The sequence below is a fragment of the Mycteria americana genome, unplaced genomic scaffold (assembly GCF_035582795.1).
Source record: "Mycteria americana isolate JAX WOST 10 ecotype Jacksonville Zoo and Gardens unplaced genomic scaffold, USCA_MyAme_1.0 Scaffold_44, whole genome shotgun sequence".
Taxonomy (NCBI): domain Eukaryota; kingdom Metazoa; phylum Chordata; class Aves; order Ciconiiformes; family Ciconiidae; genus Mycteria; species Mycteria americana.
This window is the reverse complement of record NW_027445631.1, coordinates 538,906-559,888: the sequence shown is the minus strand read 5'-3', so window position 1 is coordinate 559,888 and position 20,983 is coordinate 538,906. Positions and strand designations below refer to the sequence as shown.

General features: G+C 37.4%; 1 protein-coding gene across 3 annotated transcripts in view; it reads left to right on the top strand.

The window, feature by feature from the left end:
- The window catches only part of LOC142403832 (chromodomain-helicase-DNA-binding protein 1-like), a 64,387-nt gene that overhangs the window by 36,700 nt on the left and 6,704 nt on the right, over positions 1-20,983 (top strand). For all 3 annotated transcript variants that reach the window (XM_075490134.1, XM_075490132.1, XM_075490133.1), the window contains 17 exons: positions 1,446-1,598; positions 1,903-1,974; positions 7,289-7,438; positions 8,105-8,253; positions 8,534-8,630; positions 8,721-8,816; positions 9,859-10,035; positions 10,242-10,402; positions 12,253-12,294; positions 13,030-13,160; positions 13,595-13,733; positions 14,451-14,601; positions 15,599-15,721; positions 16,073-16,207; positions 16,963-17,214; positions 17,646-17,786; positions 19,921-20,099. In XM_075490134.1, the coding sequence (XP_075346249.1) occupies positions 1,446-1,598; positions 1,903-1,974; positions 7,289-7,438; positions 8,105-8,253; positions 8,534-8,630; positions 8,721-8,816; positions 9,859-10,035; positions 10,242-10,402; positions 12,253-12,294; positions 13,030-13,160; positions 13,595-13,733; positions 14,451-14,601; positions 15,599-15,721; positions 16,073-16,207; positions 16,963-17,214; positions 17,646-17,786; positions 19,921-20,099 (2,348 nt within the window). The remainder of the gene's footprint in view (positions 1-1,445; positions 1,599-1,902; positions 1,975-7,288; positions 7,439-8,104; positions 8,254-8,533; positions 8,631-8,720; positions 8,817-9,858; positions 10,036-10,241; positions 10,403-12,252; positions 12,295-13,029; positions 13,161-13,594; positions 13,734-14,450; positions 14,602-15,598; positions 15,722-16,072; positions 16,208-16,962; positions 17,215-17,645; positions 17,787-19,920; positions 20,100-20,983) is intronic.

The following is a 20,983-nucleotide window of genomic DNA, read 5'->3' as shown; positions in this document are numbered from 1 at the left end:
TAGTTTGAAATAGTCTGTGTATTTTCAGACTAAATAAACTTAAGACCTATTTTAAACCCAGATTAAAATAAAGCAGTTAAATAAACATGTAAATTGAATATAAATGCAAATGCATGTGACTGGCAGTGGTACACCAACAATCCATGTGATAGCAGAAAGTAATCTGCAGAATCTCTTTAAGCTTTTTTGTAATTAAACACTGTTCTCTGCATGCCTTCAAACAACCAAAGTGAAAGGAAATAAAAGTAATAAACATCCAAAGCTTAGTCTGGTTTTGTTGTTGTTATAAATGAAAGCAACTATAGCATCACTACCAAAGATGGTCTGTGATTGTGTTGTGGGTTTATAGTTTGTTTTTTTTGTAAAGGTTAACTAATCTTTGTACTAAAACTGTTGAGAACCACAGCAACAAATAAAAGGACTGTTATAATTGATGCAGTTTATAACAACATAAATGTTTTTAAAGATATGGGGTTTTTTTCTGTAAGCTTTGAAATTCATAATTTAAATACTTTCCCAAAACTACTAGATTGAAATCACAAGCTGTCACTGCACAAGCTATTTTATATTATAAAGTGCTTATCAAAGCTAAAGGATATTTCATTTGCAACTTGGCACACTCTAACTACTTATATTTATAATTAAACTCATCAGAACTGTTCAGCCATTATTGCTAATAATTGCATACTTGTAACAGTGATTTCCTTGGCTCATCTGAATAAGCTTTGTTAGCTTTAATTATGAATTATACATCCTTCTCATTTCTGGCATAAAGAATAAAAGCACCTAACTCCAAATTTTTTTATTCCCCAAAATTCTATCCTGAGCCTCTTCAGCTAGAGGCCTAATGTTTTCAATATTAAATTCAGCATGCACCTGAGTTTCTGTTCTTGTTGTTCCCACTGGAGCTGAGAAGGCTTAACACTGTAACCTAGCTAAAGCCTGTTGACCTCTACAAACAAGATTCCTCTCACTTTTATCTTGCCTGAGAAACTCAACTGATTAGACATTGTTTAAAAATTCTTAGAGGATCAAGTAGCAATGCTTATTTCTGTTCAAAAGAAAGTGAGGAGCAAGTAGTACTAAGGTAGTCAGGTAGTCTCGTTGTTGTTGTTGTTTATTTGGTAGAAAAGAACTTATGTCTACACTGTTAACTGCTCTAACTCATAGCGCAGTATATTTACTTAATGTTTTAATGAAATGTTAAGATGCTGTTTTATGAGCCAGAGCTGAGAAATGCATTTATTTGAAAAACATGCTAGTCAGTACTCCTGTTGATTTCAGTTAGAGTACTTAATGCTTTTATAATGAGTTTTTACAAGATCAGGACTGACTAAATACTTATTAAACTTTCATGTTCAGTTAATGAATGTCTAACCATCCTGCAGTGTATATTAGTGTTGAGGTGAAACTTATTTTGCAATACATGTTTTCTTGTCTTGTAGCATTTAATACGTAGCAGTGGGAAACTAATCCTTCTTGACAAGCTACTGATTCGTCTACGAGAACGTGGCAACAGAGTACTGATTTTCTCTCAGATGGTGAGAATGCTAGACATCCTAGCAGAGTATTTGAAGTATCGTCAGTTTCCCTTTCAGGTAAGAATTTTGCTGGTAGTAGCCAAGAAACCTTGATCTTTACCACTTTATCTTAAGAAAAGTGTCCTTTTTGTTGAAAGATTTATGAAAGTTTAATTTTATGTACAGGAAAAGACTGGCAATTACTATATGCCAAACAGTATTTTGAAATTAAACTGATGAATTGGAAAGATGAAGTGTTACATTACTCTTATCCCCCCCCCCCCCCCCCCCCCCCCAATTGTTTTGGCAATTGAGAATTCAAGTTGCTCCAATTAGAATATAGTAGGAGTTCCTTTTTAACTGTATTATTCAATCTCTTTAGAGACTTGACGGATCAATAAAAGGGGAATTGAGGAAACAAGCCCTGGACCATTTTAATGCAGAAGGATCAGAGGTATGGTATTAGTGGGTGGTTGTTTTTTTAATCTACTCAGCTTTATTTTTTTTCCCCCAAGAAATATAACAAATATTACACAGAAATTGAAGATAGAATAAAGTGAGAGATGTATTATGTTGAAATTCCGTTGTTATTGCCTAGACTATAAGGTTTACAACTATTAACAAACAAAAAACCCCCACAAATCCACAACCAAAAAAACCCCCCCCAAACCCAAACAAACACAAAAAAAACCCTAAAAAAACTAGGAGGAGGTTAAATAAGAAACACAGAATTTATGAAAATGGTGTTTAACTAATATAACTACATAGTTATATTTTTAGATTTTTGTCAGTGCTCTTTATCAAAGTAATTTTAAGTACTGAATAAAAACTGAATAATTTAATTTATTTCATTGTGTAGGACTTAATCCTTCCATTTTTACAGGAGCACTGAACTTTTACACAAGCTTTTGACATTGAAAATCTACTTAGGCAATGGGCAGAACTGAGTTGTGTATATCCTTGCATGAAGAAAAACTGTCTTTAATAGCTTTAAATCTGGCTTCTGTTATCTTCATGTTTTGCCTCTTATTTCCTTGCCCTGGAAGAAACTGAAGAACTGATTTCTAGTTTGTGTACCTCTTAAGATTCCTAGTTTATTTAGGTTTCTTACTATGGAAGCCATTCCATACCTTTGATAATCTTAGGTCTTTTGTCCTACACTGACAGGGTTTTTCAGTAATAGAAGCATAGCATTTGTCAGTTGCTGCTGAGTTTATGTTTCTGCTATGGTTGAGGAGGAAGGACTTAATTTCATAACATAAACTTCAGATATTTGTTAAATACAGAAGTTAGTTCTGTTTTAAATTTCTAGTATAGACATCATTGTCTTTTTCTGGAATCCTTGTAGTTGTACTGTACAGTTTTTAAGATGAAGAGGGATCCAAACTTCACACAGTATTCAAGAATGGAGGCAAACTATGGAGTTGTGTAGCAATAAAATTGTTTCCTGTTTTATTCTCTATTTCTTTCCTAATAATCAATAAAACTTCATACTTTTTTTTTTTTTTGCTATTACTGAGCTAAGGTATTCATGGAAATATCTACAACAACTCCAAGGACTCATTCCTGAGCAGTAATGTCTTGCTATTACCTTTCGCTGTATTTAAAACTCAAATTTATTTCCTATTTCACTTTATCTTTAATTTCATATGCTTTTTTATTGCCTGTCTCATAAGATCCTTCTGTAGTCCTTTGTACTTGTCCCTCAATAACTCCGTATCATCTGCAAACTTTGTCACATCATTGCTCATCTCATTTTAATATTGTTTATGAATACGTTGAAGAGCATTGACCCCGGCAGAACACTTCAGTTTCCTTAACAAAAACACCAGAGGGACTTGGGCACACATGAGGCTTTAACAACAAGGGGGTTTGTACTTTTGGCCAGTGTTTTGCTTGTTTTTTTTCTCCCCAAGTGGCTTTTGCTCATCTTCTAGGATGCTGCTTCCTTTAAACCACGGAGAAGTCAATAACTGTTCACAAGAGAAACTGATATCAGTTTGCTTTATACTTACACTGGGTCTGGCTGGGCTGGAGTTAATTGTCTTCATAGCAGCTTGTATGATGCTGAGTTTTAGATTTGTGATAAAAACAATGCTAATAACACACCAGTGTGTTAGCTGTTGCTGAACAGTGTTTGCATAGTGTCAAGGCCTTCTCTGTTTCTTACTCTGCCCCCCCAGTGAATAGATTGGGGGTGCGCAAGAAGTTGTGAGGGGACATAACCAGGCAGATGACCCGAATTAACCAAAGAGGTATTCCATGCCATATAACATCATGTTCAGCAATAAAAAGGGAGAGGAGGAGGGTTAGGGAGGTTAGCCAGGTTAGCCATCTTTTGCTTGGGAACTGGCTGGGCATCAGTCCTACCCATGGGAGGTGGTGAGTGATTGCCTTTGCATTGCTTGTTTTGTTTTCTTTATCTCTTCTTCCACTTCTCCTTTGCTCATTAAACAATTTTTATCTCAATCCCCAAGTTTCCTTGCTTTTAGTCTTCCTTTCCTCTTCCCTTGTCCCACTGAGGGTGTGGGGGAGAAGTGATGGAGTGGCTGTGTGGTGCTTAGCTGCCTACAGGGGTTAACCCACAACATACTGATCGAGAGCTTTAAACTAGGATTGATGGGGGAAGGGGATACCAACAGGAGAGCTGACGGTAAGCCAAGGGTTGGCATGGCACCACCTGAGGGTGGCAATGCTAGTGGGAGCATTTAGGCTGCTCCTGGGAGCGTGGAGGGCTCGGGAGCATATCTGAAATGCTTGTACACCAATGCATGCAGTATGAGAAACAAACAGGATGAACTGGAAGCGTTGGTCAGTTCCCAGAGCTATGATGTCATTGCTATTAGTGAGACCCGGTGGAATGAGTCCCATAACTGGAGTGCTGGGATGGAGGGCTACAGGCTGTTCAGGAGGGATTCGCAGGGCAGGCGAGGTGGAGGTGTCGCACTATACGTAAGGGAGAGGTTTGATTGTACAGCCCTTACAGTTCATGATGATGTGGTTGAGAGCCTCTGGGTGGGGATTAGGGGGATGGAAAACAAAGGAGATGTTGTAGTGGGTGCCTACAACCGATCGCCCAGCCAGGATGTAAGCACCAGTGAGTTATTCCATAGGCAATTAGGAGAAATCTCTGGATTGGTAGCCCTTGTCCTTATGGGAGATTTCAACTTCCCAGACATCAACTGGGAATGCCATACTGCTGTGACGAGCAGGTCTTGGAAATTCTTGGAGTTTGTAGGAGATAACTTCTTGTCACAAGTACTCGGTGAGCCAACTAGGAAAGATGCCCTCCTGGACTTGCTATTTGTGAATAGAGAAGGACTTGTGGGGGATGTGATGGTAGGTGGCTGTCTTGGCCACAAGTGATCATGAAATGGTTGAGTTGAAAATTTTCAGTGTAATGAGAAAAAAGGACAGCAGAGTTGCTACCCTGGACTTCAGGAGAGCAAACTTTAAGCTACTCGGGGAGCTACTTAGCAGAGTCCCCTGGGAATCTGCTTTTGAGGGCTTAGGAGTCCATGAGTGCTGGTCAGCCTTTAAGAACCACCTTTTAGAAGCACAGGAGCAGGCAATTCCACTGTGTCGAAAGTCAAGCAAGTGGGGCAGAAGACCAGCTTGGCTGAAGAGGGAACTCCTCGTGGAGCTCAAGAGGAAAAAGAAATTGTATGATCTCTGGAAGCGAGGTCAGGCTTTGCAGGAAGATTACAGAGCCGTGGTTTGTATATGCAGGGAGAAGACATGAAAGGCCAAAGCTCAACTAGAGTTGAAACTGGCCAGTGTTGTGTCAGACAACAAGAAAGGCTTTAAGTATGTTAATAGCAAGAGGAGGTCTAAGGAAAATATTGGACTGATACTTGTTGAAGATGGTCACCTGACTAATAGGGATGAAGACAAAGCAGAGGCATTCAATGCTTTTTTTTGCCTCAGTCTTTAATAATACTGATAGACCTTGGGCTGCCTGATCCCCTGAGTTGGAGGACCACGAGTGTGGGAACAGTGCCTTTCCATTTGTGGACACTGAAATTGTAAGGGACCAGCTGTATCAGCTGAATGTTCACAAGTCCATGGGGCCTGATGGGATTCGCCCCAGAGTACTGAAGGAGCTAGCGGATGTTATGGCAGGGCTCCTCTTGATCATCTACCAAAGGTTTTGGGAGTCTGGGGAGGTCCCTGCTGACTGGAAGCTAGCCACTGTTATTCCAATCTACAAGAAGGGTGTGAGGGAAGACCCAGGGAACTACAGACCTGTGAGTCTAACCTCAGTTCCTGGAAAAATTATGGAGAAGATTATATTTGGTACTGTTGAAAGGCATTTAAAGAACAATGCAATCCTCAGGCACAGTCAACATGGGTTCCCAAAGGGAAAGTCCTGTTTAACCAATTTGATCTCCTTCTATGATCAGGTCACCTGCTAGTGGATGAAGGGAAGGCGGTGGATGTAGTCTTTCTGGATTTTAGTAAGGCTTTTGACAGTGTCCCTCACAGCATCCTTCTGGACAAGTTGTCCAACTGTGGGATGAGCAGGTTCACAGTGCGCTGGGTGAAGAACTGGCTGGAGGGCAGAGCTCAAAGGGTTGAAGTGAATGGTGACCGGTCACCAGCGGTGTTCCTCAGGGCTCAATTCTAGGGCCAGTCCTGGTCAATATATTTATCAATGATCTGGATGCAGGAGTTGAATGCACCATTAGCAAGTTTGCTGATGCCAAACTGGGAGGTGCTGTTAACTCTCTTGAGGGACAAGAGGCCTTGCAGAGGGATCTGGATAGATTGGAGCATTGGGCAATCATCAGTGACATGAAAGTTAACAAGAACAAATGCCAGATTGAGTAATGCTGGACACAAGCATAGACTGGGAGAGGAGTGGCTGGAGAGCAGCCCTGCAGAAAGGGATCTGGGGGTGCTGGTTGACAGCAGGCTCAAGAGGAGTCAGCAGTGTGCCCTGGCAGCCAAGAGGGCAAACTGCATCCTGGGGTGCATCAAACACAGCATAACCAGCCAGCCAAAAGAGGTGATGATCCCACTGTGTTCAGCGTTGGTGCGGCCTCACCCTGAGTAATGTGTGCAGTTCTGGGCCCCACAATTTAAGAAGGATGTGAAGGTCCTTGAATGCATCCAGGGGAGGGCAACAAAGCCAGTGGAAGGGCTGGAAGGCATGTCCTATGAGGAGCGGCTGAGGACTCTGGGTTTCTCTAGTTTGGAGAAAAGGAGGCTGAGGGGCGACCTCATTGCTCTCTACAGCTTCCTGGGGAGGGGAAGTGGAGAGGCAGGTGCTGATCTCTTTTCCCTGGTATCCAGTGACAGGACGTGTGGGAATGGTTCAAAGCTGCACCAGGGGAGGTTCAGACTGGACATTAGGAAGCATTTCTTTAGAGAGAGGGTGGTCAAACCCTGGAACAGGCTTCCTAGAGAGGTGGTCGATGCCCCCAGCCTGTCAGTGTGTAAGAGGCCTTTGGACAATGCCCTTAAGAACATGCTTTAGCTTTTGGTCAGCCCTGAATTGGTCAGGCAGTTGGACTAGATGATCGTTGTAGGTCCCTTCCAACTGAAATAGTGTAGTCTGTTCCATTCTATTCTAATAGAGACCTACTGCCTCTAGCCATGACAAGCACCTTATTGCATTACAAGTCTAACATATGTATATGATATCCTTAAAGAAGTGTACAAGTTCATGGTCTGCTCCACAGAGCATATAAAGAAGCATCATATTGGTTCCTTGAAAAATATTATAGCTAATATATATAAAGGTATTTCTTATTTTATAATTTCAGGACTTCTGCTTTTTGCTGTCTACCAGAGCTGGAGGATTAGGTATAAACTTGGCATCTGCTGACACTGTAGTTATATTTGATTCTGACTGGAATCCACAGAATGATCTGCAAGCACAGGCTAGAGCTCATAGGATTGGACAGAAGAAACAGGTACACAAACTTTTAAGCTGCAAACCTGAAGGAGGGTTTCATATGGTACTCATAATCTGTCTGTCTGGGCCATCGCAGTCCTCATGTATTTTGAGAATAACTGATACCTGCCAAGAATGTCTAAAAATGTTAATAATGCTAATTTGCCTTTTAAAAAAAAAATTAATATTTCCCTATATGGAGAGATTGCACGGCAGCCATAGTATATGGATGGGTAGGGAGAAGAGTTGTGGACTTGTCCCACATGCATTGGCATCATGTCATTCTAGAAAGTAACTGCTATACTTCAGGCGCATCCATTTTAAAGTTAAATACTTCGTAGTTCTCCTTGGGTTTCTTTCTTGCAGAAGACTTCAAGTAGTAATCAGATATAACACTTTTCCTTGTGGCCATGCTTGTGCCTAATCACGGAAGTTTAAAGAGGAGAGGTCTAAGAATTTCTTTTTTTTTTTAATTTTTTTAAAATAGTTTATGTAGAGACTATGGTAACATGATTGACTGGTTTCATATATGAAATACTAGTTCAGTAAGATTTAGAAGATTTGTAATAACGACTAACATTTTTCCCTGTTGTTGCTCAAGGGTTTTTTGTTAACTTCATCTGAATATTGTTTTCATGTGTAATTTGTGAGCATGTAAATAAAGCCTTTTTTATAATATGCATAGGTTAATATTTATCGGCTAGTCACAAAAGGATCAGTAGAAGAAGATATTCTTGAAAGAGCCAAGAAAAAGATGGTGTTAGATCACTTAGTAATTCAGAGAATGGACACTACAGGGAAAACTGTACTACATACAGGCTCTACTCCTTCCAGGTATGTTTGTTTATTCTTTCATATTAACTTATGCTTAAGTATACCTGACTATTTGAGTAAAAATGCAAGTCATTTCACTTGGTTAATAATAAAAGGCAAAAAGTATGTGGTAATGAGTTATGTAAGTAAAGACTGCAAAGTATATTGTCTTTGTACTTTTTTTTATTAATATATTAAAGATAGCTTTTATTTAAGTCAAAAGGAAGTTTGACTCATGGTTATAGCAATTTGAAAAAAATCATTAAGATAAAGTGTTTATCTGAAACTTTCTGTATTTCAGCTCAACACCTTTTAATAAGGAAGAGTTATCAGCAATTTTGAAGTTCGGTGCTGAGGAACTTTTTAAAGAACCTGAAGGCGAAGAAGAGGAGCCTCAGGTAAATGGAACAGTGCATCTACACTTGATGGACAGAGAAACTAAAAATACATATGAATTATTTTGTTGTAAAGATAAACTTCTGTTTCAGGAAATGGATATAGATGAAATCCTGAAGAGGGCTGAAACTCGAGAAAATGAGCCAGGCCCACTAACTGTAGGAGATGAGTTGCTTTCACAGTTCAAGGTATTGCTCTGTTCCCTCCCTCTTCCCTTAATTATATTTTCCTTTGTAAATGCTACTTTTTCTTCTTCTTTTGTGCACCTATTCATATTTTCTTCATTCTTATGAAACAGGTGCAACAATAAGTCAACTCTTTGGTATAGAATGTCTTTTCACCTATACAGGGTAATTACTGCCAGTGCAAACATTTAAAAATACATAATGTATTTTGCTAACAAAATAAGGAAGAGATTTACAAATACATTAGTCTTTGATTTAATTATTAGAATACTGGGGAGGGCTGTTTTTCATTTAATGCTTTATGCTGTTAAGCACCTGTGGTACTTCTGCAAACAGAGAATGAAGGTTGGATTTCTTAGTTGATGACTTTTAGAAATTCCTTTTGGCCCCCATGTAAACATGAATGCCAGATATGCTTAACTGGATAACACTTAAAATATTAAGTGGGTCCAAATTGTGTGTGGTGGTTTTGTGTTTTTGGGGGGTTTTTTTGTGGATCTTGTTCTTGTTGTTATGTAGGTTTGGGGTGTGTGGTGTGTTTTTGCTTGTTTTTTGTTTAAAGCAGGGCAGGACTTTTTTAGATCAGTAGAGTACTAAATCACTTTCCTGCTAATCATTCATTTGCAACATATTGTGATTTCTACAGTTTATTAATGTTTGATTAGTTCTACATTATTATAGTTTCATATTAACTCGGGCATTCAGTTAGACTTGCTTTCTGCTTTGAAGGAAATTAAACAACAATCACAGCTATTGGGGAGGCATTTCATAGTGTTTCTATATTACTCAACTTGTAAAAGAAGAAAAAGATTCTCATCTTTTTATTCAGCCATGTTGCATGGAGTGTGTATGTTTCATATATGAAAATACTTTCATTGGAGACAGTGCTTCATGAAGTATTTTATATGTGTACATTTTGTGTATATATAAATAAATAAGATATGCCATTCTGAACTAAGTTTTCCTAAAATATTAATTACTGGCTCTTTGTTTAAATAAAATCATGTATTGATTTGGTGAAAATACTTATGTTCCAATACATAAGGTGGCTAACTTTTCCAATATGGATGAAGATGACATTGAGTTGGAACCAGAACAAAATTTAAGAAACTGGGAAGAAATCATTCCAGAAGTCCAGCGGCGACGAATAGAAGAGGAGGAAAGACAAAAAGAGCTTGAAGAAATATATATGCTCCCAAGGATGAGAAACTGTGCAAAACAGGTATCTCTGGGTTTTGACCAACTAACTTCAGTTTTGTTGTTGTTGTTGTTTGTTTGTTTTTTCATTGCTGTTGTTTTGGCTTGTACTTTTGGGTTGTGTGGTTTTCACGCATGGCGCCCCCCCCCCCCCATTTTTGACAGGCTAGATAACACATTAATAAAATGTTTTAGTAACGTAGCTTTGAACTACTTAATCTGAAATTCCAGATCAGCTTTAATGGAAGCGAAGGGAAACGCAGTAGGAGCAGAAGATATTCTGGATCTGATAGTGACTCCATCTCAGAAAGAAAACGACCAAAAAAACGTGGACGACCACGAACTATTCCTCGAGAAAATATTAAAGGATTTAGCGATGCAGACATTAGGCGGTAAGATGTGGGGGGACATGCATGTTTAAAGGGACAAAACATTTTTTTTTTTTTTTTAAATCATTTTAGAGTTTGAAAATATGGAAAACAGTCTATTTTTCCTGAATTTAGTTGAAAATTTTTATTCTAGGCATTTAAGGCTTTGCTCTGTGTAGTTTGGGGTGCTGACATAAGGAACTGTTATGTCCAGAATTTGATCCTATTTTGGTGAGGGATAACATTGGGTTCGACAAATGTTCTCAGTTGTTTTACAATCTTTTAATATGTATTATTCTTCCTGCATCCCCTGAAGACAGTGATTTAAAAAAACAGTTTCTAAAATGGGTGAGCTTTTTTTTTTAACCCCACAAACAAAATATTCTACTTCCCATCATTTAACCTAAAAACTGTAGTTGAAGAAACGATACGCACATTTTTGTGGAAATACCTACAAAAGGTTTAATGAGTTTTGTTTTGTTTTAAATTTCTTGCCATTGTAATTGAATTAATGTTATATGGTGCTTTTTAAAACTAAAAAAAAAAAAAAAAAACAACCCACCAAAAAACCCCCAAATCCATTTTGATAAGTTGTAGTTTAACCTTGGTAGGCAGCTAAGCCCCACACAGCTGCTCGCTCACTCTCCCCCAGTGGGATGGGGGAGAGAATCAGAAGGGTAAAAGTGAGAACACTCGTGGGTTGAGATAAAGACAGTTTAATAGGGAAAGCAAAAGCCGCGCACACAAGCAAAGCAAAGCAAGGAATTCCTTCACTCCTTCCCCTGGGCAGGCAGGTGTTCAGCCATCTCCAGGAAAGCAGGGCTCCATCATGCGTAACAGTTACTTGGGAAGACGGATGCCATCACTCTGAATGTCCCCTCTCCCTCCTTCTTCCCCGCAGTTTTTATTGCTGAGCATGACCTCATATGGTGTGGAATATCCCTTTGGTCAGCTGGGGTCAGCTGTCTCGGCTGTGCCCCCTCCCAGCTTCTTGTGCACCCCCAGCCTACTCGCTGGTGGGGTGGGGTGAGGAGCAGCAAAGGCCTTGACTCTGTGTAAGCACTGCTCAGCAATAACTAAAACATCCCTGTGTTATCAACATTGTTTTGGTCACAAATCCAAAACGTACTAGCAGGTATGGTGGTCTGAAGAAAATTAACTTTATCTCAGTGAAAACCAGTACATAAGTGAATCTGTACAGCTGGTCCCATCAATATTTGGTGCTAAAAATACTTCTTTGGTAGAAGGAGGAGAAATTGTTTTGCTTTACTTTGATTGGTTTGTGAAATGCTACTTTGCTTCTGTAATTTAAGTATTCGTGTTTCTCTAAAATACTGTAAAGCTTATAAAATATTTTTGATTATATAAATAACCTTAAAGAGCCTTGTTTCCTTTTCATTTCATCTAACACATAATGGTTTGCTGCTTTTGTCAGGGGTATTCTTGGGCTTGCATTCCTTTATCATGTTATGTTTTCCTAAGTCTCAAAATCACCTTAAAATTGCAGCTAGCTCCTCTTTATTATGAGAGGCTTAACATAATGTCTGAATTCTCTATTTACTATAAATCTACATTTGATTTTTATGATTAGACACATCACATTGCTGAATCCTTTGTCTTGTGAAACTAATTAGTAAAGTAATTTTTGAAATAAATTGTATCTTCTATTGTTTTATTTACTTCAGTTATTAAATCAAATAGAACTCTGGCTTTAAATGGGGGTTGTCTTGATATACTAACCTGTCCTAGTCTCTCTAGTTCTTATTTTCTTTGCATTGTCCACATAGCCTTGTACTAAGATTTTACAAATACATTTTTAAAACCAGTGTAGTTAAGCATACGTTTTAAACTGCAAAATTATTTTCTGTTACTAGGTTTATCAAGAGTTACAAGAAATTTGGTGGCCCACTTGAAAGGTAAACTTATTTGGTTATATTTGTATAGCAACTTGGAACCTTGTTTTCATTAAAATTAGAACAATACACCAAGAAACCTTAGGTTGAAGAGAAAATAGTGTGCCTAATCTTTTGCCTTGACTATAACATGAATTTTAAATTCATTTTTTTTCCTTTCTTCATATGTGGTATATATGTAGACAGCCAGTACAACAAATCTTTCAATTTTGCAAGACTGCTTGTTTTTATTTATACTTTACCTACTGTCTTGTTTAATCTGCATTAGTGACAATCATTCAGTTTTCTTGTTTGATAGAGTGGATAAACCCATAGGCTTTCAACAGACTAACTGCCAGTTTTGCATTTTTCTCATTGTCAGTTCTTTTTTTAAGCTTTCTGTATTTTGAGAATAATTTCCCACCTTCATTTTCTTTAATAGTAATTCTAGTCTATATGATATTATATATAATAGTTCCTTTTCTATTTAAAAGAATGGGTAGTAATGTAACTCAAAACTGTATAGTTAGGGTCCTTTATAGTTCCTGTTGTATTGTCCTCTATGTGAAACACCCTTTTTTATAGTTTCTGTATTCTTTTCTATAGCTGCTTTTAACTGCATGGATCAAAATTGTACACAGCATAGCAAGTGTGGGTGAATGATAACTTACATGATCACTTCTCTAGTTTCAAAATCTGAAGGAGTCATTCATAATACTAAAGTTTTAGAGCTGTAAAAACATATTTGTTTTCTTACAGGTTAGATGCTATAGCTAGAGATGCTGAGCTAGTTGATAAATCTGAGACGGACCTTAGATGTCTGGGAGAACTTGTACATAATGGATGCATTAAGGCTTTAAAGGACAATTCCTTTGGACAAGAAAGAGCAGGTAAAGTGTGTTTGGGGGTGGGGGAGAGGAATAAAAAGTGTCAAGAGGTCTGAATAATTCTTGCACTCTGATTATAACAAAACAATTGTGTTAGGGGAAAACATTAACAAAATGTTAACATGCTAGGTGATTTAGAAAAAAGGATTATAGTAAGAAGACTTTTTGGGTTTGGGATTTTTCCCCCTTTCCCTGAATGAGTTGTTGCAGTAGAACACAGCGTGTTTTTGCTTTACTGTGAAATTTAAAATTAATCTGCCATTATTATCTGGGAGACCTTGAGATTCTGGAGTTTAATTAAAGCATTTGGTTAAGAAAAAGTCATTTGCTATAATTGAATGTCTGCTGCTATAGCATCAAACTTTCTTTTTTCTTTGTTTGTCTATAAGATACACATAAAGGCTAAATATTTTAATAATTTGGTCCTTTATTTTAAGGAGGTAGACTTGGGAAAGTTAAAGGCCCAACATTCCGAATATCAGGAGTGCAGGTGAATGCAAAGCTAGTCATCTCTCATGAAGAAGAGTTGGCACCATTGCACAAATCCATTCCTTCAGATCCAGAAGAAAGGAAAAGGTATTTTTTTCTTTTCCTAAAGGAAGCCATAATGTAGAAAGTTATTCAAGGCTTTTATGCATATATTTAAGCAATTCAGACTCTAAGCACACTGGGACACCAGTATCGCTCCATTCCCCCTAAGAACTGGCAGCAGCAATCTGCTCCACATCCTTTCTTTGTTCTTTCTTCCCTCTCCTTAGAAGCCGGTATTTGCTTTGGCTTCCAAACTGTATTCACTAGGGACTGGGTTCAGTTACTCTTAATTATTCCAGACTAGAAATTAGGCTTGTTGAGGAGCTGTTTTGTGTCACCTCCGCCTGAGAGAAAGAAATATTTGTCAAAGTGGAGCAGATGGTAATTGTTGGTAGTTGTTTAGCCCTCTGAACTTTTTAGCTTGTTACCTTGTGTATCATAGTCTCTAGACTATCTGCTTATTCAGTTAGCAGTTACACTTGAGTAATATTTTAAGCTTATCTTCATGGTTAGCCAGTTCTGACTCAGTCCATGGCCACAGATAGTTGTCTGTTGTTCTTTATATCTTAATCTTGATCTGCTTTAAAACATGTTTCGGTACTGATTTCAATAAATATTTTATAGAAATTGTAAGAAAACCTGATAGATATCTGGATTACTTACCTAAATATACCAGGATCTTAGTGATGTGTGTCATGTTCCCCTCTCCCTTGCTAAGTTTGAGAAGATCCCTTATTTATGTTTCTAATTTATTTCTACTAGATATGTCATCCCATGCCACACCAAGGCAGCTCATTTTGATATAGATTGGGGTAAGGAAGATGATTCCAATCTGTTAATAGGTATCTATGAATATGGCTATGGCAGCTGGGAAATGATAAAAATGGATCCTGATCTCAGTTTGACACAGAAGGTATGTAATCTACAAAATTTCATCAAGAACTTTTTTTGTTTAGGTAATAATGCTAATAAGAACAGTTACTGAAAGAGCTTATTTTATGATAACTGAAATTGCACAGAAGTTAGGTCAGTTATACTCCTTTGTATCCTTCTGGTAAATTATTAGATTTCAAGATTTTGTGTATTCAGTTGAAGTATACCTTCTTAGAGTCTGTTATGTTTCTGTATTTGGATCTCTGTCACTTGAATTCTTTCTCTTCCATCTTTTGCTTCCCTAGTTTAAATATTCTAGTTGTGTTAATTTTATTCTTGATCTTTTGGAGGGAAGGTGGTTTTGGTTTGGTTTTCCTATCCCTGGTTTCTTTGCTTGAAACTGTCTTTCATTCACAATGTGAGAATAGCTATACTTATCAGATTAGAAGTAGTGCAATGGCTGCTTAGAAGTAGTGAGAAACATTTAGGGAAAGACAAGTGAAGCAAACTCAATGACATTGCCAGCAACCTGTAGCTTTGGGATTTGAGGAGCCAGGGTTATATACAAATCTGTTTAATGATATCCTGCCCCTGCCTTCCATTAATTTGCTTGTTTTATGAAACCACTCATTTATATTTTTGGCTTCTGAAATATCCTGTGGTAATGAGTTAATGAATGCATTTAGAAGCACAAGGCAGAACTAGGAGATCTGTGGATGACAGTGGTACAGGAGCTCTGAATTTTTTAGATAAACTATGAGTGGAAACAGAAATCTGAGGCTAGTTTCTTGAGTTTACTGTAAATTTTGTGAGACCATTTCCAAGACTACATTAGTTGTGTGTTTGGGGAAAAATAAAACACTTAAATTCTCCATTCCTTGAAGCATGCTGGCATATTGGTCAGTTATAGTTGGAGTGGATTGGTTTTTTACCCTTTTTTTTTTAATTCAGCTTTTTCTGTTCCCAGTGCTCCAGACTAGCAGCTTCCTAATTTGATAATGTGTACTCATAGTTGATACTACCATTGCTCTCCTCAGATTTTACCTGATGATCCAGATAAGAAACCCCAGGCCAAGCAGTTACAGACTCGTGCAGATTACCTCATTAAATTACTGAATAAAGACCTTGCAAGAAAAGAAGCGCAAAGAATTACTGGTGCAGTAAGTAAAGCTTGATATTCAGTAGCGAGATAACATAATATGCTTATGGGCATGTCAGCAGATACTTGTTTTATTTTTAGTTCCACTCTGCTTTGTGCAGTTTTTCTCTGTATTGCTAATCATATTATATGAGACTAACTCAAGGAATGAATTGCAGGTTTATTATTGTTTTATTCTCTCTTATTTGTATATATTCTCTACTGTTGCATTAGGCTCGGTCTCCTGTCCTAAGAAAAGTGGCAATAAAATACAATGAATGCTTTCTTTAACATAAAAAACAAATCTTTTTCTGCAACTGTGGTGCAAAGACACTTGTCAGTTGACATAATAAAGGTACTAATTTGCATTCAGGGCAATTCAAAGAGGAGGAAAACAAGATCTAAGAAGAATAGAGCAACAAAGGCTGCAAAAATTAAAGAAGAAATAAAAAGTGAGTCCTCATCACCACCCTCAGAAAAATCTGATGAAGATGATGAGGATAATGAGGTAAACATCATTCATATGGTAAAGATGGCTATTCAATTGTTTCTATTAGCAACACTTTCTATTTGATCTTCTGTTTGACTTAATAAAATTGAAGCACTTAAATGGCATCCTCCTTCTGTGGCAGTTAATATTGTTGGGTCATTTATTTAAATTTATCACACAGCAGAAACCACTAGAGAGAAAAAAAAAAAACACCACCAGATGAAGTTTAGGGGCCATGTTGCACCTAATTTTGTGACTTTGAAGGTAGCTGAAAGAACACCAGATTCTTCAGAACACCTCTGGAAAAGAGAAAGTTGGAACTCTGTTCCCTTCTCCTGTGACTATGAATGTTTAATTTGTGGTCAGTAAAAAGTTACTGGAACAAAGCTAACCAGAACAGAGGTCTTTTATCATCACCATGCCCTGAAAAATCAGCTCAGTCTTGTGATGCCTACTTCCTTATTGTTTTTAGCTCTTTGCAGCTTAACTACCTTTTACAGGGGCAGATTTCTTTGGGGATGTGAAAGTTAAATGGACTTTCTCACACACCCCCATTACCCCTGCCCAATCAGTACTTGTTTTGTGTCACATCAAGGAAATGAGTGAGTAGTCCTCATTTTGTTTTGCAACTGCATCCAGCTCCATTTGATAGGTGTTAAACCTAAGTCTAAAGAAATCACACACAGATAAAAAGTAAATTTTAATCTGATGGTTACAAAACATGTATAGTTAGGAACTCAATTTGATGTGACATATATGCTTGTGTATTGCAGGATGAGATTGTTTCAGTTAAACATCCACATAAAAAAATAAAAGCAGAAAATGAAGAAAAGCCTGAGCCAGATATTGGTATAAAGAAGGAAGCTGAAGAAAAAAGAGAGACAAAAGAAAAAGAAAATAAGAGGGATTTGAAAAGGGAGAAAAAAGAAAAAGAGAATAAGAAAGAATTAAAAAATATTAAAGAAAAGAGAGAAAACAAAGTAAAAGAATCCACACAGAAAGAAAAAGAAGTAAAGGAAGAAAAGGTAACTAGGTTTATTTTTCTTATATAGCACTAGAAAAGGCCACCAGGTTTTTGTGAATGATTTTGAGTTGAAAAAGTATTTTGGATCATTTACTTTACAGTTGTCATTTCATTGAAATTTTTTGCATCATTTGAAGTTTTATTTTTACCACTTGTAACTACAAGGACAGGCAAATGAAATGGGAAATTACCTCTTTAAAGATGCATAGCTTAGTGGGACTGAGAGTGCAAGTGGTGCAAGAAACTTGTCCGTTCTCCTTCTCCATCCCTCGGGGAGAGAAAATAAAAGGTACTGTCATTGAATGTCAGAATTTTTTTTTCTTGTTATTATTGAAGAGAATGCAGTAATTACAGTGATTTCCTAATTACAGTATAATTCCAGTCCAAAAATAAAGTTTGCTTATCAGATACATTTTCATATTTTGTTCTTAGGTAAATGAAATCAAATCTGAAAATAAAGAAAAAAATAAAAAAGTTTCATTGTTGGATATTCCAGTTCATATTACTGCAACTAGTGAACCAATTCCTATATCTGAAGAATCTGAAGAACTGGATCAGAAGACGTTCAGTGTGGTAAGTCCCTTGTTGATAACTTAGTGTTTACACTTGATATTCTAAATGAACACAATTTCTGATGTTCTTGATTCTGCTATTAGGCATTATAACACAGATATCTATTGCCAGTAAAATCTTAGATCAGTGAAGGGTTATCGACACTATATTAAAGTCAGTTTTGTTTTCAGGCCAGCAGTTTTATTTTATTGCATTTATGCAGTATAGTGAAGAGTATTTGTCTAGTCGTCTGTGCGCTGAATACTTTTAAAATACAGACTGTGAAGATCCGTCCTCAAGAATAATTTGTGGATACTGCTTCTTAAAGGACAGAAACAAATGAATTTTAATGCAGCTGCTGTAGTCTCTAGCTTGGCCTTATCAAATACCCCTTTGTTCTCTGTAAGCTAACAAGAGAAATTAAATTTCAAAGTTGCTCTTGAAGTATTACAGACTTCCTGCGTTAGAGGAAGGAACAAATCCTAAAGTCCTTAGAAATATCTTGCCAGAATAATATCTCTGATACCAAAAGAATTTCAGTTATATCACTACTTTTGACCACAACAGAATCAATATTGGAAGAAAAAAAGGTAGGTAAACTCAATCTATGTAAAGTTTTATAGGTCGATTGGGGCCTTTGGAAAGATGCTAAGGAGTTACTTTGAGCAGCTACTTTTCTGCTGTGGAAGTTCTGTCATTCAGGTCTCAACAGTTGTCTGCTACTGCCAGACAGGTTTACTGGGTCTACTGTGGTGCTGGCTGTGAGAGGCAAATTATCTTGTTTTCTCATCAGTATGGTACTGACCAGTTTATGTATGTGAGGGTTTTTTTGTTTTGTGTTTTGTTTTTTATCTAAATGTTGTGACTCATCCATAATTTCCAGGATATCTTGTGTGTGGCTAGGTGACTGAAAATCATTTGATTACCATGTACAATTACGCTTCTCTGTTCACCTCTACACTTAAGCAGTGTACTTTGTAAACTGTCTTTTTAAAGGTTGCTTTTAAGCTGTGGTTAGTGCAATATGTAATGTAGCTGCTTAATTACTTAATGGCATGGTAATGGAACAGCTTCACTGATTTTTGAGTTGTCCCTAGATGTTGACACAATGATGGTGATGTACTCCAAACCCCCTCATATTTTTGATTCTGGATATACAGACTTGCCTCTCTTCCTTAGTGCGAGCAATTCTAGGTTGGGGTTTGCGTATAGAACATCTTTTTGGCCAGGCCCTCTGTTCTGGAAGGTATATTCATCATTATGCCATGGTCAGATGCAATCTAATTAACACATTTACCTTTTCAAATCGAAATTACTGCTGTGGGTTGTTGAGGCTAACTCATTTGACTTCTTGTCTACCTTGTGACAGGTAAAAATATGCATTTCATCTGTCTACCTTGCCATTGTGATTGAATGGTATTTCCAAGCAAGTGTCTATAATTTAAAACGTGCTAACTGGTTTATCTGCATTTACTATTAACACGTTTGAATTAGTGTGAAAATTCAAGTATGCACATATGAAATATATCTATGGGTACATCTGTGTTGTCATCACTGTTACTAATTTAGGCACACCTAAACTAGCTTTATCCTAGATAGCTCAGTTTCTGTCAGTATCTGCATAGAACTCAGGCTTAAAAACTGCTCAGAGAAGGAATGCTGATCCTCTGTTGAATGCCAAGTTTCATTGTTGCAGGAAATATCTACTTAAAATACATTAAACATTCTCATACTTATTCTTGACACTGAGTTTGTATAGCTTTCAAGGTCCTAAAAAGTAAAATAAGTCTTGTCCTATATGCTTGTGCTGAAAGTTAAACCTATGATTGTAAAACCTAGTTATAATAATTCCTTTCCCTCAGAAAATCTTTTATATTAAATTAGTGCTTTCTTAAATCTGTAATATTTGTTACATACAATCTAATGCTTTCATATAGGAGTAAATTTTCAACTGGATTTCAAATACTACTTTTCCCAAATGAAACCTTGTAGTAAAACTAAAAGAGCTATGAGCGAAGACTTGTTTTTCATTTTGCTTACAACAGTACTGTCTTTGCCTGTATAAATAGCACATTAAGGGTGGGTCATGTTTTACAATTTTTTAAATCTTTTTATTTTCCTTTGAATTAATGTATTCCTTTTTTACATTTTATAGTGCAAAGAAAGAATGAGGCCTGTCAAAGCAGCATTGAAACAACTGGATAGACCAGAGAAAGGCCTATCTGAAAGGGAACAGCTGGAGCATACTAGACAGTGCCTAATCAAAATTGGGGACCACATTACTGAATGTCTAAAGGAGTACACAAATCCTGAACAAATTAAACAGTGGAGAAAGTAAGTTATTCTGCATGATTTTTCTTGAAAAAGGAAAATCCATAATAGCTTCTATTAAGCAGAATAGTTTTTAATTATTTCTCTTGTTTCTTATTCTCCCTTTCTTGTATTTTTCTGCTATATTAAAATAAGGACTTTGTTGTGGTATAGCCCCAGTCGGCAATTAAGTACCACACAGCCACTCGCTCACTCTCCCTCCTGGTGGGATGGGGGAGAGAATCGGAAGAGCAAAAGTAAGAAAACTCATGGGTTGGGATAAGAACAGTTTAATAATTGGAACAAAATAATAGTAATAATAATAATGAATTGTAATGAGAAGGAAAACAACAAGGGAGCGAGAGAGGAACAAAACCCAGGAAAAAACAAGTGATACAACCGCTCACCACCCGCTGACCGACGCCCAGCCAGTCCCTGAGCAGCGATCGCTCCTCCCCGGCCAACTCCCCCCAGTTTATATACTGAGCATGAGGCCATATGGTATGGAATAGCCCTTGGTCAGTTTGGATCAACTGTCCTGGCTGTGTCCCCTCCCAGCTTCTTGTGCACCTGGCAGAGCAGGGGAAGCTGAAAAGTCCTTGACCAGTGTAAACACCGCTTAGCAACAGCCAAAACATCAGCGTGTTCTCAACATTATTCTCATCCTAAATCCAAAGCACAGCACTGTACCAGCTACTAGGAAGAAAATTAACTCTATCCCAGCTGAAACCAGGACAGACTTATGAAAAGATAAATGGCTCCAGCTTTAATGGATTCACTTTTTCATACTTGCATAGCAATGCGTTTTGTCCAGTAGGTGGAGACATCACAGAATCACAGAACTGTATAGGTTGGAAAAGACCTTTAAGTTATTGAGTCCAACTGTAAACCTAACACTACCAAGACCA